The following is a 20,871-nucleotide window of genomic DNA, read 5'->3' on the forward strand; positions in this document are numbered from 1 at the left end:
TTCAAAGAGAGAAATAACCCAAACCATTATTGAATGAGAAAAAAAAATCCAGAGAAATTTTTTTCTGGTAACTGGCTAGCTTGTACTTCCAAGGAACTTCACTCATTCATTCTATTGTGTATTCAGTACTTATTTTAGACCCAATTACTTGACAGCCTCTGTCCCATTCACTGAGGGTATGGAAGTAAGATGGACAAAATTCATACTTTCATGGAGCTTATCACAACCTGCCATGCATTGGATAATTAAGGCATGTCTCTATCCTTTCTACTAATTTAATAGTATCTCATTCTGAGGTGATTTTCACCCCAGCAGTCATTTGGCAATGTCCTGAGATATTGCAGGATATAACAATCAGGAAATGCTACTGGTGTCTATTGCATCGAGGCTAGTGTTTTAAGTCCATTCAGGCCTCTATCACAAAATATCATAACTGAGTGGTTTATTAACAACAGTCACTTATTTCTCAGTTCTGGGGGGCTGAGAAGTCTAAGATTGTATCATCAGCAGATCCTTTGATGAGGACCCACTTCCTAGATAGCCGAACTTTCATATTTACATCCGCACATGGGAGAAAGGGTGAGTGGTCTCTGTGGAAGCATTAATCCCATTCATGAGGGTTCCACCCCTATGACCTCAGCTCCTCCCAAAGGTCCCACCTCCAAATACCATCACACTGGGTACTAAATTTCAACATATGTATTTTGGGGGGACACAAACATTCTCTAGCAGCCAGGGATGCTCCTACACATATTACAATATGCAGCCAATTCTGTCTATCCCAACACACACACACACACACACAGAGTAATTGTATGGTCCAAATGTCAATGATGCCAAGGTTGAGAAACCTTGTTCTAGGTGTATAAGAAGATATCTTTATTTTTGAGTGTGTGTGTGTACTAGTTTTCTAATTGCTAACATAAATTGCTACAAAGTAGCTGAAAACAAATTTATCTTAAAACAAATTACAGTTCTGTGTGTTAGATATCCAACAGAAGTCTTTCTCAGTAAAAATCAAGGTATCGCCAGGCCTGCATTCCCTTCTGGAGTCTCTGGAGAACCCATTTCCTTACCTTTTTCAGCTTCTAGAGGCTACCCATATTCTTTGGTTCATGATCCTCTATCTTTAAAGACGGTAAGTGCAGGTCTAGTACTACTCATATATCACACACTCTGACCTACTTCCACAGACGTCAATCCCTCTGATTCTCTTCTACCTTCCTCTTCCACTATTAAGGGGCCTTGTGGCTTCGTGGGGACCACCTGGATAATCCAAGATGATATCCCCATTTTGAGGTTAGATGATTTGCAATCTTAATTCTCCTTTGCCATGTAATCTAACATATTCACAGGTTCCAGAAATTAGGACATGGTCATCTCTGGGGACCATTCTGCTTTGGCCTAAGGAAGAGCACATGTGCAACTTTTAGCAAAGTTATTTGCACAGAGTTGGTACTGGATTAAAGTAAAGGGACCACACAAGTATTTTTTGAATTAAAGTGAATTAATCATAGATGTCCTTTGAAAATGGGCTACCTTGAAATGGAAGGGTCATAAGCAGAGGGAAGACAATATGCATGTCTTGCTTAATTCTGCACTGATGAATAGGGGAAGCCGTCCCTCCTCAAGTCTTCAATATGTCATTTTAAAACGTGTCCATCCACCGACTTACTCAAATCAAAACCTAAAATAATGAGTGAAGTACCTGAGAGAAAATTCTAATTGTGTTATTCTTTTTAAATGTTTTTAAAATGTTAACTCCTTAATTTGTGTGGCATTAGGAATCCTTGGCTATAATATTTATAGCTAACTTTGTCCCATATAAAGTATTTTTTCTCAAAATAACATTGCTCTATCTATCTATCTATCTATCTATCTATATCTATCTAGATCTAGATATCTCTATATAGATAGATACCTATCTATCTATATCTATCTATATCTATCTATATATAGATAGATAGGTATCTATCTATATAGAGATATCTAGATCTAGATAGATATAGATAGATATGTGTGTATATATACATTCATAAAATGCTGGTATCCCATTTATTATTTTTTCACTACAAAATGCAATCACTATTCTGCACTTGTAAAAACATGGGGATTAGCAGAGGATAAAGATGCTATGACCTGGAATGGAAATAAGCAACCTAAGTCATGAATGCCTAACTAATCCTTTTAATTTAAAATTTTTCCTGTTATGTCAGCATTCCTGATGTTATGCCCTAAAGATAGCATCAGTACATTAAGTCACAGCTTAAGCAAAGTGACTGGCTTGAAGCCACGGAGAAGGAAGTATGTACATACGTACAACCAATAAATCTGTATTGGGTCCCTAACATTTGTCAGGCAATACTGGTGATACTTTCCTGGATGGCTGGGAGTCAAAAAAGGATTAAGACTCAGTCCTCACCCACGAGGAGTTCACTGAGGTTCTTACCGGGAGTCCACACATAGACCAAGGGGGTTCATGAGCATCTTGCTCATGTAAAGTAGTTTGTAAAATGTTCATGGCATGTACAATTTTCTAGAGACCAAGTGTACAGGTTTCATCCGATTTTCAAATGGGTTCATGACTGCAAAATGTTTAAGAACCACTGGTCTGGATGCAAAACTACTAGCATGGATAAGAAAGCTGTGACAGCTTTCAGGTCCTACCTTTCCTAAGTCCCTCCTGCTCCCACTGGATCACTAACCAAAAGATGCTAAAGGGATGGGAAGTGAAGTGGTGTGGGGCAGAGGGATACAAGGACACAGAGTCACTGTATGATTCAACTTTGCCACCAGCCTTAATTGCTCCCATTTTCTTCTTGGCACTACACACAATTAATTCTTACTGTTCTGCTACAAATCATAAGATAAACAGTATCATTAGCAGATTCAAATTTTCTCCTCTGCTAAATTTTACACATATAAAGGTTATAAAGGAGTATGTCATTTAGAATTTAATGAAAACAGCAAAATCCTAATTGTCTTGGTAGTAATTTCTTAACTACCCACATAATTTAGGGAAGTAAACAGTAACATTATTTCATAGATCAAATCATTTTGCAATGACTTCCAAGAAGACAAATTGTTTCACCAGAGTCTTATGTATTTTCAGGGTTCCTGAAGATAAGTGGACCAGCCAAATCTTGGTAATCTTTTATTTATAGAGAGATTTTAATACTGATAGTGTACATTGCATTGGGATTTGACATGTGTTACTTACATAGTTATTTTATTTCTTTTTTAGGAAAAAATAAAGATACTCCAAGATAAGCAACAGATATAACTATTATGAAATGTAACAGACAATACACAACTCAGAATTACAACCACACAATAAAAATTTCATCAGCCTGCGCTTTGAGATACTTACCAAACTATGTGTTTCAAGAACTAGAGTAAATATCCATTAATTGTTGAAGGGACTTTTAAAGGACATCAGATCTTGCTTAAAGGATTAATTACTTTAAAATATTGTCTGGTGGGGCGCCTGGGTGGCGCAGTCGGTTAAGCGTCCGACTTCAGCCAGGTCACGATCTTGCGGTCCGTGAGTTTGAGCCCCACGTCAGGCTCTGGTCTGCTGGCTCAGAGCCTGGAGCCTGTTTCAGATTCTGTGTCTCCCTCTCTCTCTGCCCCTCCCCCGTTCATGCTCTGTCTCTCTCTGTCCCAAAAATAAATAAACGTTGAAAAAATATTTAAAATATTGTGTTTTTTTTTTTAATGTTTATTTATTTTTGAAAGAGAGAGCGTGACCATCGGGAGAGGCAGAGAGAGGGGTGGGGCAGAGGATCTGAAGCGGGCTCTGCGCTGACAGCAGACAGCCTGATGCGGGGCTCAAACTCACGAACCACGAGATCATGACCTGAGCCGAAGTTGGATGCTTAACTGGCGCCCTGTTTGTTTTGTTTTATTTTTGTTTGTTTATTTGTTTGTTTGTAACAGAGAGGGAGGCAAACCATAAGAGACTCTTAGACTCTTAACTATAGAGAACAAACTGAGGGCTGCTGGAGGGGACGTGGCAGGGGGGCAGATAGGCTAAATGGGTGATGGGCATTAAGGAGGGCACTTGTTCGGATGAGCACTGGGTGTTTGTTATATGCAAGTGATGAATCACTAAATTCTACTCCTGAAGGCAGTACTACACTTTATGTTAACTAACTTGAGTTTAAACAAAATCTTGGAAAGAAAAAAAAAACATATGGTCAAATTGCATTTTGAAATGTGCATTACCAAAAAAATTAATAAAAAAAAAACAAGTACTGCTTTACTCAGTCTCAAAATGACTGATAAATATTGTTCTGCCTCTTGTACATTCAATTCTTCGATATCCTTTTATTTAACACTTGCCAATACGATTCAAAACGTAGAAAGAAAGACAAACTGTGGCAGAATTACTTTTCAACAACACAGACCCCAAACTGTACAATCTTTGGACTTCATTGCCCCTAGCCTGCCACACCTCAAAAAAATATCCGACTCGTGAGTAAACCAGAAGTACTAAAGAAGTACTTTCCTTGCTGTCACAATTCCCTAGTCAGAAAAGATGCTTATTTAAATTCCAATATTGGTCCCCTTGCACCAGCTATGAAGCTCAGTGGTTTCCATGAAAGTTCCTTCTGTAGAAGAAGGGATGACTCAGCTGGAAGCAAACAGTGTGCAACAGCTACCAATATTATTTTTCTGTCATTCTTACCTCTCTCTCATTCGCAAATGATAGCATCTTGAAACTTTATTAGAAAATGCCATCAACTTAATCATTCCCTCTGTAAGCAGTACACTATGGATTTCTGCACCATTTTGATCTAATACTGTTCTAATACAAGATCTTTTATTGACGATACACAAAACTTCATGTACTAATTTTTGGCTAGGAAAATATGATTACTAAACTTGAGAAAACCCGTTTCAAAAAAACTATTATTCATTGAAATTTACCTTCTCTTTCTGCTACTTCTTTTACCTCACATGCAGAAAAATGATGGCCAAAAGACTTTAAAAGAGAGGATAAGAGAAAAAAAGATTTTCTAAAGATTATAAGAGAAAAAGAAAAAACAAAAGAATATTCAGGAAAGAAGATAAATGCCTATTCTGAAAGAAGTGCCCAAACTTGGGTGCCTGAGTGGCCCAGTCAGTTAAGTGTCAGGACTCCTGATCTCAGCTCAGGTCATGATCTTACAGTTCATGAGATACAGCCCCATGTGAAGGCTCTGCACTGACAGCATAGACCCTGCTTGGGATTCTCTCTCTCTGTGTCTCTCTCTCTCTCTCTCTCTGCTCTTCCCCCACCTCTCAAATGAGGATTTCACTAAAAATGAGTTCAATTAACCTTATTTTTAATGGACGCTGGTAGTTAAATCAATAACCTAATAAATGCCAATACATTCACAGATAAAAGTAAGGTGATGGTTTCCTAGAAATTCGCCTGATACACATGACCATGTAACCACAGTGATTCTAGCCAGACTGGAATTTCTGAAAAGAAAACTAAAAATATCCACCAGAAAAAAATGCATTAATTTTTAAAATTATTATGTAATATTCGCTGCCTAAAAAACCCTATTCCACATGAGTCCAGATGACTGGACGTGAATTTGTCTGTGAAGGTACACTTGAGGGAACGATTTTACAGAATTCTAGATCAAAATGACACTGAAAGGACTTATTTTTCCAAAGTTTCAGAAATGAAGCATAATTGTTCTGTTTAGATTCCAGATCTAAAAATAAATCTCGGGGCGCCTGGGTGGCGCAGTCGGTTAAGCGTCCGACTTCAGCCAGATCAGGATCTCGCGGTCTGTGAGTTCGAGCCCCGCATCAGGCTCTGGGCTGATGGCTCAGAGCCTGGAGCCTGTTTCTGATTCTGTGTCTCCCTCTCTCTCTGCCCCTCCCCCGTTCATGCTCTATCTCTCTCTGTCCCAAAAATAAATAAACGTTGAAAAAAAAATAAAATAAAATAAAAATAAATCTCAAAATAAATAAATAAACATTAAGAAAAAAAATGAGTTCATGGATACAGAGATGATAATTGGTGGTTGCCAGCAAGAAGATGAGGGGATTGGCAAAATGGATGAAGGGGATTAAAAACCACAAATGTCCAGCCATAAAACATATTCAGTCATGGGGGTATAATGTACAGCATGATGACTACAGTTAATAATATTGCATTGCATATTTGTAAGTTGCTGACAGAAGAGATCTTAAAAGTTCCCATCACCATAAATAAATGTGTAAGTATGTGTGGTGATGTATGTTAACTAAACTTATTGTGGTGATCATTTCACCATATTTACAAATTTTGACTCATTATATATTGCACACCTGAAAATAATATAATGTTTTATGTCAATTATATTTAACATTTTTTAATTTAAAAAGACTGTATTTTATATCTACTTTATCTTGTAAGTATACTATGAAGTTACATTCCTTTAGTTATATAGCTAAAGGCTCTTCAGATGGGATAATGAAGCCACATTATGTTAAGGACCATTTTTAGTGCAGGTGGTTTATTATTTGTTTATATGTTGAAAATTTTAAGGGTATATATTTTAGGTCTTTGTCATTTCTTTGTATTTGACAGCATGTCCAAAGTTGGGTTCCTATGTATAATCTGAATATCCCCAACAAATATAAAAAGAGCTTAAATAAAACAGAGTGGGGGCCAGTCTGAGGGCCTTCCTGAGCCATCACTGCATTCAAGAAATGACTATTTTGACATGTGTGGGCTCTGTAAGAATTTTCCTAGCGCTGATAATTTTTCTTTGGTTTCATTTTGTAGCTTATTGAAAAATTTTGAAATGTTTACTGTTGCAGAACATCGACCTGAATTTTCTAATGTATGTGGTATTTTGAACATGTTTTTACTATCATAGCTCTTTCTCCCTTTGGGTCTTTCAAGGAAGGCAGGTCTATGATCTGTAATGCTGTGTTATTGCCCATCAGCTCAATGTGGAGCACAAGTGTGGTGTCTTTCTCTTCTACTATGTACCTTGTCAAGGCTTTAATATTCATAAAAGAATGTTAACATTAGATTAAGATGTGCTGGTCTTTAAAGAATACAGCTCTATACTTGTGGCCACATGGAATAATTGCTCTCCAGATACTCATTGGCAAGTCTAATTTTGAAATATCTGTACCTGAATTCCTATTCAAAGACCTTCTGAGAGAAATAATATTTGCGGAGGTTTGATTCAGAAAGGCTAGGTCCTAAAATTTACTTACAGATTAAGGTAATAATCAAAAAGCTATCTCCCTGTTATTGAACTGGCATCATACTGAATTTACTTTCAGATGTTTAATTTTTTTCTTTACTTCCCTGTACTTCAGGTTATATTGAGAGGTGTTATAAGGAATGATTCTCTGAATGAGCACTGTGAGTGTTGTACAGTTACTGCTGAGATGTTCCTTACAGCTCACAGTGGTTCACTGGGCTGATCCACAGTAGAAACGCTGTTCCGTTCTGAGTAACAGGATCAGGGCACTAAGAAATGTAAGTGTCAACTTTATGAGCTTGGAATGAATAACTAATCCTGTTTCTCTCTGTGTACTGGCTGCTACAAATATCAGAACTAAATTTTTACCAAGCTCTAGAATTAGTTAGAAACCATGACATAAATTTTATGTTCTAACCTCACCAATGACTGCATCCTACTCTGCTTACCTTATCTTTTGCCTCCAATTTCTCCTATTTACCTTGGTGTACTAACTACTTCTTTATAAGCCTCTTTAAATCCTTTCCGATGTAAAACAGAATGTTTAATAATAAATGGTGTTTGAATGTGTTGTCTTTCCATTTTACAAAGGCTTTCTCCAAACAATGACTAAGCCAGAGGCAAGGGGCTAATACTGTCATAGTTTGGGATCTTTGGGAAGCACACACTGAAATGAGATGGAGTTTATAGTGCAGGGTATTTATTAGGAAATGCCTTTGTGATAAATCTCTGGAGAAGGAAGAAGAATGAGATGGGATTGAACAGAGCAAGAATTTCAGCTGTAGAGCTGTTCAACAGCTTCAGCTGTTCTGGAGCCAAAATGGCTCATCAGAGTTATCCTACTTTAGGCTGAAAGGGAAGGGCCTTTATACCCCCTGCATCAATCAGTCCTCAGATATTGGTTGCTTTAGGACAAGTCTGACTTTGGGTAAAGTGGCTTTCTATAGCTGAGGTGATCCCTGAACGGTCTGATCATTAAATGCTATAAAAGCAAACCCAGCAGCTAGAAAAGCAAACCCATCCCTGAAAAGGGAAGTGTGCCACCCCATCTATCACAAATACTCCAGGTAAGCCAGATAAGCTGAGGAAATCAGAATGCCCTGGAAAGTTAAATACCCTCAAGAAGGTATTTTGGCCATAGAATTATGTGCTAGTCAAATAATCTATTCTACCTAGAGAAAATCTAGAGTATATTTCCCTGAAAGGGCACAAGTGGAGGGAGAAACATTTCACACATATGTAATGTGTGTGTGTGTGTGTGTGTGTGCGCGCGCGCGCACGTGCTTAAAGGGGCTTAAAACAATATACATTTATTATCTCAGTTTCTGTCCAGGTATGTCTTAGCAGGATCCTCTGCCCACAGTCCTATAGGCTATAATCAATGTATGGTCAGGGCTTATTATTGTGTGCATATGTGTTTAATATACAGTAGGTATGAGTGTCTATTTTGTGCTATACACAACCTAGACTTTAGACTTGGACTCGAAGTAGAAGCCATCTCTATCATATACTCAAGTGTGCAGCATTTACATTTCATGATTCCTATCATTACAGGATTGTACTAGGGAACTCAAGCTTCATAGCAAGTCTTCCAGCCTTGTATACTTTTACACTCATGAAAAAGAAACATTAAGCTTAGTAAATTCTTTATCACATGATTTGAAACACTGGACATTTAGGTAGCTTTATCAGTGGTATATTATATATAGGCAATCAAAATTTTATCTTCTTACTGAGTCTATTTCTATGCCCTTGAAGTAAAACTCCAATTCGCCACATTCTTCAAATTTCATGACTATATACATTGTTCAGCTAAGTTGATGAAAGCAAAACATGGAGATAAACACAACAGACCTGCAGACTATATACTGAAAGGTACTGCTATGCACAACTCAGTTTTCACTGTGTTCAACGCAAGCATGGTACAAGTGGTACGGGATATTTTTCATACCTAAATAATATTTTCCCTTGCAAATCATCAGTGTTTTGTTTGTTTGTTTTTTGTTTGTTTGTTTGGTTGGTAGACTGGTTCAGGTTTTTTTGTTTTCATTTTTTTTGTTGTTGTGTTGGTCATCTTTTTGTTTTTCACTGGTAGGGACCTTAAGATCTTCTGGTTTGAGTCCTCCTCTTTCAAATGTGAAAACTAGAGTTTAGAGAGGCTTGATAATCACCATTTCATGAGAGAAAACTCAGGATTGGAATCCAGGTTTTCCAACTCCTACTCTAGTGCTTTTTCTCCCCCATTGTTCCATTCACTGGTATTAATAGCTCTAAGAAATCAATAGCACTGACAAATTTCCCATGCACAATGTCTGTGTTGGCAAGATATCCTTTCTATTATCCCCTTTCTAAAATGATTTTTTTTTAATATCCCTGGAGCACGCAGTTGCAACAATTAAAGATGAGCTTTGTTTTTACTAGCCAATGTGTGTGTTTGACATCAGTGATTAATACAGTCTTCTCTCACTTGCTATGTTTCTTTATCTTGGTGAATAAAGACTTGACAAATTGCTAGGCAAAGAACATATACTTCAAAACTATTGAGATATACCTGAGTAGCAGACAACCTAAGAAATATAAAGACTGAAGAGAGGGGCACATCAGCTTATTCTCATTCATCAAGAGAAAATGTAGCTTAAGTGGGGTTGACTTTTTGTGACATTTATTTAGTTCTTGAATTGACTGACAAGCCTATTAATGTATTCCCTGAACTTTATTAATGTAATTGGAAAACTGCCCACATGTCAATCAACTTCTAATAAGTAATTATGTTCATAAATACTGTAAAATTATTAGCTTTTAATTTGACCCAAACACATACTCTCAAAACTGTAACATGAATTTTATTTTTCTAGAAGAACAAAATATTCTAATAAAGCATTGAATATTGGCATTCCCACAATGCACTTCCTAAAATGGAATTTAAAAGTTCACCATCATCAAATGGCCAACAAAAAAGAATGCAATAGTAAGGCATGTAACAGTTTAAAAAAAATCTGTATGATGTGAAACAGTCTATGTAGCATGAAGTTATGAAGCAATCCTATGAAAATTAAACATGTGCCTGGGCACAGCTCATATAGCCATAGTCTGGCTTAAAAATACAGTGCTACTATGGAACAAGAGAGAATGGAAAAAAAGAAAGAGGGGTATATTTAGTGTCTAGAAATACATCACTTAAACCTATTAAGAACTAAAATGACTACATCTCCAGTGACTCAAATATATTATTACCCAAGTATACTTTTTTCTCATGTAATAAAAATCTTTTGCAGTCCTTGAGGTATAAATTCAAGTCAAAGGGCACAGAAATAAACAAGAGAACAAGATTGGGCTTAGATAACAGTAGAAATGTGTTTTTGACTTGTAATCCCATGCTGGTTTCTGAGGCTGGACCAACTCCTGCCCTCTAGCATCTCTGGATAATCTCTGAATAAAGATAGACTTTGGTGTAAACTTTATTCTATTCTCATATGATTTTAAATAAAGAACATCGCCACAGTGTGCAATGTTCTGTAATAAGAAAAGCCATTGAGGAAATTTACAGGCTTGTTTGCCTTATATTTGCCTCCTGAAAGTTAATTATTTAACTAATACGTTTAACCTTCATCACACATTTAAAATACTAATAATTGAAGTTGTATTTGAATTCAGGTTTACCTCTTTATATGAGGAAATAAAGTTCCAGATGTAAGTTAATAAAGTTCCAGATATAAGCCATGTACCTAAATTAATAGTTACAGTTGAATATTTGAAGGATAAACGGAGAGATAACACAACTAACTTGCTCACTCAGCTTTCCTATTAGGAATAAAACATGCACTCACTGGCACCACATTATCATATAATTTGTTATTAATTTTACTTAGAAATGCTGCAATGTCATTTTGAGATCCACAGCCTAATATTTCTATGCAACAAACACATGATTAATCTGTAAAGCACAAGGAAATAATGTAAAAGGGCAAGAATATACATTTTCTATTCTACTAGCATTATAATTGCATTTTTCTTGAAAAGTATTTATATTGGGGATAAATATGCTCTTACATTTTAGTATGCAGGAAAAATAAAATAGCTTGATGATTCAGTTTGTATTTGGAGACTGCAAGTTAGCTAGAATGATTTATGATCTTCTGAGAGTAAATCAAAGTATAAAGCATTGTGTACCATGTTTTTTCAATAACTATATTTAAATAAAGTAATTCTAGAAGTCTGTTTCTTTCCATTGTGACTTGAATTAATGTAGGCAGAATTTGGATTGAGACAGAGTGTTAGCAGTCTGGAGGATTACTTTTAAAGAGTTACTATATATGTATATATATATATATATATATATATATATATAATTTTTTAAAGTTCTAATATTTTAATGTATCCATCATGAGTTATCAAAGATTAAGTTTAATGTATCAATCATGGGTTCTCAAAGATTTATTGACGAGGTGACTCAAAGGAAGATACTGAGTGAATCATACACAAAAAAATCATAATGTGGTGTTAATGGATAATTTTTGATCTTGGCAAGTCGGGATTTGTACATCTATAATAGCCATTACACTTAATGGAATCTAGGAAGATAAATCCCTGAAGATAATGACAACATATCTTTCAACAATGTCAGTTACTTCTGAGTCATTCTGATATCTAAATATTGAACCCTGTTTTAAGTACAGTCCTTCACAATATAGCAGTTACAGAAATGCGTACCTTGTACAGTTAGATGCACCTGCATTGTCCTTGGTGTATGTTGAGTCTGAACAGAACACGTGTACGGGCCATCGTCTGTCACATCTACATTCTGTATCTGGAGGCTGTAGTCTCTTTTATTCAATGTCGAAATTGAAACTCGAGGATCCACTGACCACTTATCACCTCCCGCAAAAATAATACTTGACCGGTTCAGCCAGGCACCCTTTGAAGCTCCATCTTCCAAATAACACCTACAAATTACCAGAGACAGAACACTATTAATCAAAATGAAAATGAAAGACAACATTATCTTTGCTCCGAGTGCATGTCCGTATGCTGAATTATAGTGCTGCATCAAATGCAAATATCAGACAGTAATGCAGAAGATACGAACATATGAACACACTGGTACATCTTCCATTCCCAATGTAAATGTGAAACAATACCTGCATATGTTTTTTTTGTTTGTTTGTTTTAAATGTGTGTGTGTGTGTGTGTGTGTGTGTGTGTGTGTGTGTGCGATGACATGCACATGTTTTAACTTGAAGCCAGTCAAAATCCTTTTTCATTCTCTCTGGATGATGAGTAAACTTTAATTAAGTTAAAATAGTTCAAGTAATAATTTTCAATATTGAAACATTTTTTTTCTTTGAAATTATAAGAAGTAGAAAAAAAGGTCCATTAGTTGGCCTGTTTTAACTAAATCCAATTCGAATATAATGCACTAGATACTAGAGAGAAAGCATAGAATAGTACCATATCATGTCAATTTTTTAAATTATGCATTTGCAGAGTGGTAAGCTTGTATTCTGAAACTATAAACTGCATTTTACTGATAATATTGCTCTTATAATTAAGTGAGACAAGGCTTATATGGTATGTTTAGTAGCAAATTCTTGCTGTCTTTTCAATAAACTGACCATACATAGTCTTTCTAGGAAGCATTAATTTGTCCAAGAAACATTTACAAAGCATCTACCATTTAGGGATTTATACATGATATTACCCTTGCTCTCTAAAACTTTTAGTCTGGTAAGGAAGCTAATCAAGCAAATCAATCAATACTATATACAGAAAGAATATTTTATTAAATCAGGCACAAGTTACAAAAGAGTTACTTGACTCAGAAGGGGTATTGGGGGTATAGAGAAATGCTTTATGGAACAGGAAATCCCTGGAATAAAGGGTAAGGAACAGGAGACATGACATTTAGACAGAGGTCATATGTGGGTAACACCAGAGGAAGGTGAGAGAAAGTTATACATTTCAAGGAAGTACAAATACGCATGGGATATAGGGTAGGAGGGGAGAGAGATGAAATTGGAAAGGTAGACTAGAGCCAGATGATGATAGCAAGCCTGATGACAATTAGTGGATTTTCAGGCCAATTTTGATGCCATTTATTCAAAGTTGTATTCTACAACAAGATTCAAAAATATAGCTTTGTATCTAATAGAAGTCAGACATCATGATTTACAACAGAAGGAAGCTGTGGTCATATATCAGTGAATTTGCTGAGGCCTGGAATTCTATGTTTCATCTTGAAAACGTTCTGATACAAATTAAACACTAGTTCTCTTAAATGAGTACAAAGCACAGCCACAGAATGAAAATACACATACATCGAAGTAGTTTGACAGCATTTCTACAGAACACCTTGGGGGATTGAACACAGTGTTTGAGATTGCTACAAAATTGCAAGCTGAATGCAACAGGGTAGGCTGCTGCCAACTGTATAAAACTAATCAGTGGGTGAAAAAATAAGGAACAAGGTACACTGCAGAATCTAATTTGCAGGCAGTTTCACCATCTACAGAATCCAAACTAGTAAAGTCATAAAGGTCATTATTAATTGAAAAGCTTTTCCTTATGTAATTAATGAAGAAAATAAAACTCACCTTAATGACATAATTAAACAATTATGGTATATTGTCATTCTTAATGATATGTAGAAAAAGGTAGAGGGGACATATTTCCCATTTCAAAAGATCACGTGTCTACATGTATTGGGTAGAACTGAATTACCACTACTAGGACTGTGATCATTACAATGCTTGTATTTAATATATGGGCTCATCAAGTGTTGATTGTGTGACCTCTGTATTCATGGCCTTCACACATTATCCTGTCTGGTGCTCATTACATACCCTGTGGGGTATGGATTGCTATGTCCAATTCATCACTAAAAAATAAATTCAATGTTTAGGTTAAATGACTTGCCCAAGCCACACTATTAGCAGGTGACAAAGTAGAATTCATAATCAAGTCTTATATTTCTATATTCAATGTCCTTTCCTTCTTAATGTAGATCAAAGACTTTTAAAATAGGTTTCAGAAATGGAAAGATGATCAGAATGTTGTAGAAATTACTGCAAGTAATTTCTTATTTACTAAATGTGACCAACTGCTTAACCTGTCCTATTCTAAAGGAAGCAGAAAATTAATTATTAATGGGCATTTTACCATGAAAGTCTGATTTAGAATACTCTGCCCGGCATTTTCCTTTCCCTTGAGGCAGGAACAGCTTTACTTTTATTTGGGGAGGTATCTGGAAGACCACAGAGATTAACTGGCCTTTAGATACTAAAGCTTTCATAGACCAAATCTGGGTTGTAACTCCTGGTCTTAGCATAAGCACTACTCCTCTGCTCTGGCATATCAGGGATCATCAAAGAACAGAATTCAACGTCTACACTGTGAAAAATGAAAAAAGGAGCTTTTTATGTCTCCTTGCCTGGGTAACTATATTTTATAATTGTTATTGGTCCCAACCCAAAGCTTTTCGAGACATACATTAGGAAAACCCTTGAATGACACATACACACACACACACACACACACACACACACACACACAAAACCAAAACAAAACAAAATTCGGTATTAATTCCTTGGATTTCTGTGGAAATATTCTCAAATTACACTATTGAGCTAAAATTTAAATTACTAAAATTACCATAAGTGGAATTCTACAAATTGGGAAAGCAAGACCTAGGAATGGCATTCTATTTCATAAAATCATAAGGTATTTATATAAAATATGTATAGTTTTAAGGTGAACTAGGAGATAATTATATCAAACATATGAAACTGGTCAAACACACACGTTTCCTTAAGAATTAGGACTGTGTATTCTTCCTTTTTAACATATCTTTGTTCTTCACACCCACTCTTGTTTTGTTTTGTTTTGTTTTTTGTTTTCCTTTACAATAGAAAGAGATGCTGCCTGACATGTGCACACTGTATTAGGAAGAATTCTGAAAGGAAGGAAGATATTCCGGGTGTGGCAGAGTGGGGAAGGTATGTAAGGAGGGGTTAAAGAAGGATGAGAAGTGATGATAATTTAGTTTTGCACTCCTTGGACACCAAAAAAACATTTTCTGTGTTAAGAATTCTAATGTCTAAAAATATAAACATGTTGGAATCCTGACCTGTACAAAATTTGTAACTTAGGTAGGATGATAAAGTATACTCATGAATAGCCATCATGCAGAATAGTAAATGAAGATATAATAATTAAATTGTTGTAATTGGATTATTACAATTGCCCAAGCATCTCTGGTTTCTACCCTTGACTCCTCTAGCATGGTGTATTCTTTGTACAATAAACAAAATGAACTTTTTAGAGTTTAAATGAGATCATCCATACCCCTTCCTATTTCATTCATATGAAAATTATAATCCTGACCGTGGTCATGGATCTTATGGAGTCTTGTCCCTTGATGCCTTCCTGACCTTACCAGCTGCCACTCTTCTCCAGGTTACTCTGTTCTAGACTGTGGTCCTCTAGCTGGGCTTCCAACAAGCCATGCATGCTATTGCCTCAGGAAGTTTGCATTTGCTGTTCTGTCTAGAACTCTCTTCCCCCAGATACCTGCATAACTTATTCCTATCTTCCTTAGGCCTTTACTCAAGTTCCTATTAAATAGAAAAATTAGGGGTGCCTGGGTGGCTCAGTTGGTTAAGCATCTGACTCTTAATTTCACTCCAGGTCATGATCTCAACGGTTTTTGGGACTGAGTCCCACTCGGTGCAGAGCCTGCCTAGGATTCTCTCTCTTCCCCTCTCTGCCCCTCTCCCTACTCTCAAAAATAAATTAATTTAAAACATAGCAAAAGTAACACCACTATTCCCAACACTCTCATGAAAAGCATTATCTACTCAATTGATGGTTTATTTTCTGTTTCTCCCTGCTAGAAGTAACATCCAGGGCCTTTGTCTGGTCACTTCTGTATATTCCAGGGGCCTACATATAATTGAAAATAAATATAAATATTGGTTGAATGGATGAATGAAGGCAAAAGTTAAGATACTTTTAGAAGAAGAAATAATAATATGGAAAAGTGTATCAAAATTTCCCAAGTGCAACCTATTTGGGAAAGCAAAGTCATGCCCACATTAAGTTATGATACCATATAATTAAATGCAAATATATGTGGTACAAACAATAATTGCTATACGATCTATAGGATGACTAAGCAATCTGAGACAATGAGTGGAAACCAACCTCACTGAAGAGAGTTAAGTGGTAGGTCTGGGGCAGAAGAGAACTGGGCTTGGGGCGCCAGGGTGCCTCAGTTGGTTAAGCATCTGACTTCAGCTCGGGTCATGATCTCATGGTTCATGAGTTCCAGCCCCACATTGGGCTCTCTGCTGTTATCACAGAGCCTGTTTCAGATCCTCTGTTTCCTCCTCTCTCTGCCCCTCACCATCTCTCTTTCAAAACGAAGTGACCATTAAAAAAAAAGTGACCTAGGCTCATAACTACTTGAAACATGAAAGAACTACATTTGACCCTATACTTCAGGAACCACTTTAAATTACTGAATATTCTGCTTAGGATGTACTAGGCACTTCGAATTATCTTATTTAATTTTCATATAATGCTATAAAAGCCAGATACTAATGTCTTCATTTTAACAATGAAGACACAAAGGTACTGAGAAATTGTGTCTGGAATGAAGCCAGTCCACCTGAACTCAACCATGGTGGTAGACTATGCTATACATTCCTAGAGTTAGATAGCGGCAAGGGTGAGGGCTTCTCCGACTATATGATGAAGAACTAATGTGTGAGGGAGAGGTTGGTGATCATTAATGTGGGTATGGGGCAACAATTCTTGGGTCACAGACTCAAATCTTTTTTCCTCTCTGAACTCCCAACTTGGACATTTTTAACAGCTAGTGATCTCAGTGATCTTAGGATCCCTTTGAAGTACAGACAATGAAATAATCTGGATAAAAAATGTTCAATAATGAATGCATCCTTTTCTTAACATATATCCTTTAATTGAGTATAGCATGGCTTTTCTTGAAAGCATTTTTTTTTCCACTTTAAAAATCTGCTAGACTACCTACTTCATTGGGAGATGAGTGAAACATCTCCAAAAATATACTCGTCACCATAAGCTGTGTTAATACCATGCCAAATATCATGACAAACACTTACATTTTCAGTCAATCATCTGGATGTTTTGTAATCATAGTTCCAAACATCTGGTTGCTGGAAGATGTATAGAAAATAACCTGAATATTTAATTTTGTCTCATGGTTGTTAAATATATAAACCTGGGCTTAAGAGTGTTACTGCTTTTCTAATAAGGATGGCATTGCTGTCCCTGAACTCTTTTAAGGAGCTCATTTATAAATGATATCACTATATACTACTGGGCAGGTCCTAATCTGGGGGGTATAGAGTCCCGTTTGGTGAGCTGCTAGTTGATCAAAATGATGTTGGAATGATTCAAATAGACACTGTATGTGACGTTACCTCCTGTGATGATTAAATTTGAGACGTGGATATATCAGAAAGTTCGGTGGAAATTAGCATATTTAGGTTATTTATTATTTTTTAAATTTCTAGTAAGAAAAAAAAAGCCTCTGGCGGCTGAGGATTGATTTTTCTCTTTCATATCTCTAATTCCCTGTTACACATTCCAAAATCATAAGCCTTAGCACCATTACCAGGACCCCACACAGCAGGATGTATTCAGCTCTATGGAAAGAGACCAGCTTTTCTCAAGACATGTTGATTAATGAAAGCGCCTATTAAAGGTACTAATAAAAGGAGAAAAGTGCTCCTTCTCTTGGATTCAAAACTAAACCATGTGAAAATGATATTCCTGTGAAGGAGCTGGCCAGCTTACCTTCACAGCTGTCTTTTCATTGTATCACAAAGTTCTAAATTTGACAGAAGAGCTTTCAAAAGCATAAAGAAAAAAATAAAAAATTCACAACCCCATACAATCACCATTCTAATTTCTCATACAAAGAGAGTTTTGATGTCCTGGCTTCCAGGCGGAAATGAAGTAAGAGAAGTAAGAGATTAAACAGAACAAATTGTATCCCCTCTCCCACTTGCCTTTGTTTTTAAGACACTCCCTTCCTAATGTCGTTCATGACAACACTCTGTAAAATATCATAGATATGAATGTGGATAGACATATATGTATATATATGTACATAATATGTAAATTATATAAAATATTTGTTAGATATTATAGCATATAATATATGAATATATAACATATATAATATAGCATACTACATATGCTATAGGTTGATTTAATATTTCTAGTTCTTCTTCACTACTACTATGGTGGACACCACTCTGGGGCAGAAACAAATATTATCTTTCTATTTTGGCATATGCAGGATATGTGAGACTTTCTCAAAGTAAATCCACAAAATTGGCAATTTGTCCAATTAGTTTTAGTTCTTTACTGAAGTACCCACACCTCCAGATGACGGGAATTATGTTTTGAGTATTTTTAAGAGATATGTAAGTGAAAATGCACTTCTGCAGGTAATGGTTGATAATGTTGCATGTTACCTATAATAGTATATTAATATTACTACCTGCCAGATACTGTTGTAAGACCACTGCATATATGCCTGCACAACAATCCTTTAAAATATATAGCTACTGTCAAGTACTATCATAATGCCTAATTTACAAAGGAGAAAGTAAGGGCTAGAGAGGGTAAGTAACTCACAGATGACCTGCTGACTGAAATTTGTAATGAATGGAAATAATTATGAAATAAGTGCATTAAATCTTCCACATTACCTCAGTAATATTTATATTAATATGATTAATTACACATGTACATTTATTTTTAGAATGGAAATTATGTCATTTGGGACATATTTTACTTATAGTAACAAAAAAGTAAAGCAAAATACCAAATAACGTTGATTTCTTATTTTGCAAGAGTAATAAGTCTCTTTCCCATAAATTTTGTTCTAGCACTTCCTTGCAATAATAAGGCTATATTAAAAATATCTTAGATAAGAGGTTGAAAGATAGAGGTTGAAAGATAGAGATTATCAGCTAATATCTAGTTATAAGACCAAATTCCCAAACAACTTATATACTTTTAATATTGTAAAACAGAGGGGGGGAAACCTAAAAATAATAAAGCTTTTTAAATTCTTCTTGCTTTTTTCATACAAAACTATACCTAATTCCTAAAAGATGGGAACTTTAGTATGATCAAGTGAGAGTGTAAACCCATACCTTTTAGTCTTATTTTAATGCACTATTTAAAGTATTTAAGACTATATTTAATAACACATTTTAATCTAACATTTTCAATGGCTAAAAATCATTAGAAGTTGGATTTGGATTAATCATTAAATTCTAAACATTAACATCAATTTTTTTTAACTTATAATTAAACCATGCTTTTCTATAATGCTACTTTATCTTATTCTTTCCATTGACTTACTTAAATCAAGCTTCCATATAAGCATACATGTCTGTGTTTAGAAGGGTCACTGCTAAGAAATATTTACATTTTTAATTCTTTAAGACATTATCTGTAAATGACTCAACATATACATTAACATTTATTACATAAAATAAGTATGGACAGAGTGAAAAGAGCCTGTACATTATGACTGAAGAAAATAGTAAAGTCGTTACTGAGGTCTATCATCTTCTGCTTATAATAATAATAATAATAATAATAATAATAATAATAAATTCTATTTGCTGAATGATGACTATGGGTTAAGAAGTATAGGAAATGTTTTAATATATGATCTCACTTAACACTAACAAAAGCATTTTGAGAGGGAGGTAATTAAGAATGGTGCATGCATGAATGCAGGATTGATGAATTAAACAGGGAATGTAACGAGAAGAGGTGCTACATATTTGAAAAGTTAGTTTAGGACTAGGTTTGCTAAAAGGCTTTACTCATGAATCAAATTGGAAATTGCTTTGTCTTTTCTACTTTTTTAGTTTTTGAATTCAACTAAACCAGCTTGCTTTCTCCCACATGGACTTGAATGTGAGATATATGGATCTGGAAGGACTTCAAATTTTCTGTTAACTGGCAGGTGCTCTGAACCGCTGTGTGGAGAATTTGTCTGCAGTACTGTCTCCCCAGCAGCTGCTTCCTGGAGAAGTTGGACTTTCACCTCAGGAGCTATAAAGGGAATGAACACTACATTCAGAATGCATGCAGGGGAGGTTTAAAATAGCAGTATCAGAGAGGGAGAATGCAATCAGGCCCAGGAAAGTGACTGAGAGAAAGCTCTAGGGTCTAGGCAAACCTCTCTACTACATACTTTTTGGGATGGAGCCAAGTATAGACACCTCATTCTCAAAACAAGGGGAAAAATAAAATGGAATTCTGTACTAAAAGCAATATCAGCAACTCCACCTCCTTCCATCAACCATCTTTCTGTTTAAGTCATTTAGAAAGTATTCTATTTGCACATAAATACAGATGATGAAATAAGAAATATACCACCAAATGGATAAACAGAAAAGTTCTATACTCCTCTCTTTTGTTAAAGTAATTAGTAGATACTTTTTTATAGCATTAATGAATATTCAAATTTAGAAAACAATAAGAATTATAAAAGTTATTCTTTCTCTTCCTCTCTGCTTATGTTGATCTTTAAACATTCTGCTGGTCACTGTTGGATTGTTCTTCTTGAATTTTTTTCTAGTAAAAATATTCT

At 35.6% G+C, this 20,871-nt stretch overlaps 1 protein-coding gene across 4 annotated transcripts in view; it reads right to left on the reverse strand.

Moving 5' to 3' along the window:
• The window catches only part of NEGR1 (neuronal growth regulator 1), an 851,322-nt gene that overhangs the window by 478,536 nt on the left and 351,915 nt on the right, over positions 1-20,871 (reverse strand). For 3 of the 4 annotated variants that reach the window (XM_003990224.5, XM_045036007.1, XM_019837231.3), the window contains exon 2: positions 11,916-12,148. In XM_003990224.5, the coding sequence (XP_003990273.1) occupies positions 11,916-12,148 (233 nt within the window). Of the gene's footprint in view, positions 1-11,915; positions 12,149-17,344; positions 17,362-20,871 lie in introns of those variants that run through there. The other variant, XM_045036008.1, reaches the window with a different exon arrangement.

This window comes from Felis catus, chromosome C1, assembly GCF_018350175.1.
Source record: "Felis catus isolate Fca126 chromosome C1, F.catus_Fca126_mat1.0, whole genome shotgun sequence".
Lineage (NCBI taxonomy): Eukaryota > Metazoa > Chordata > Mammalia > Carnivora > Felidae > Felis > Felis catus.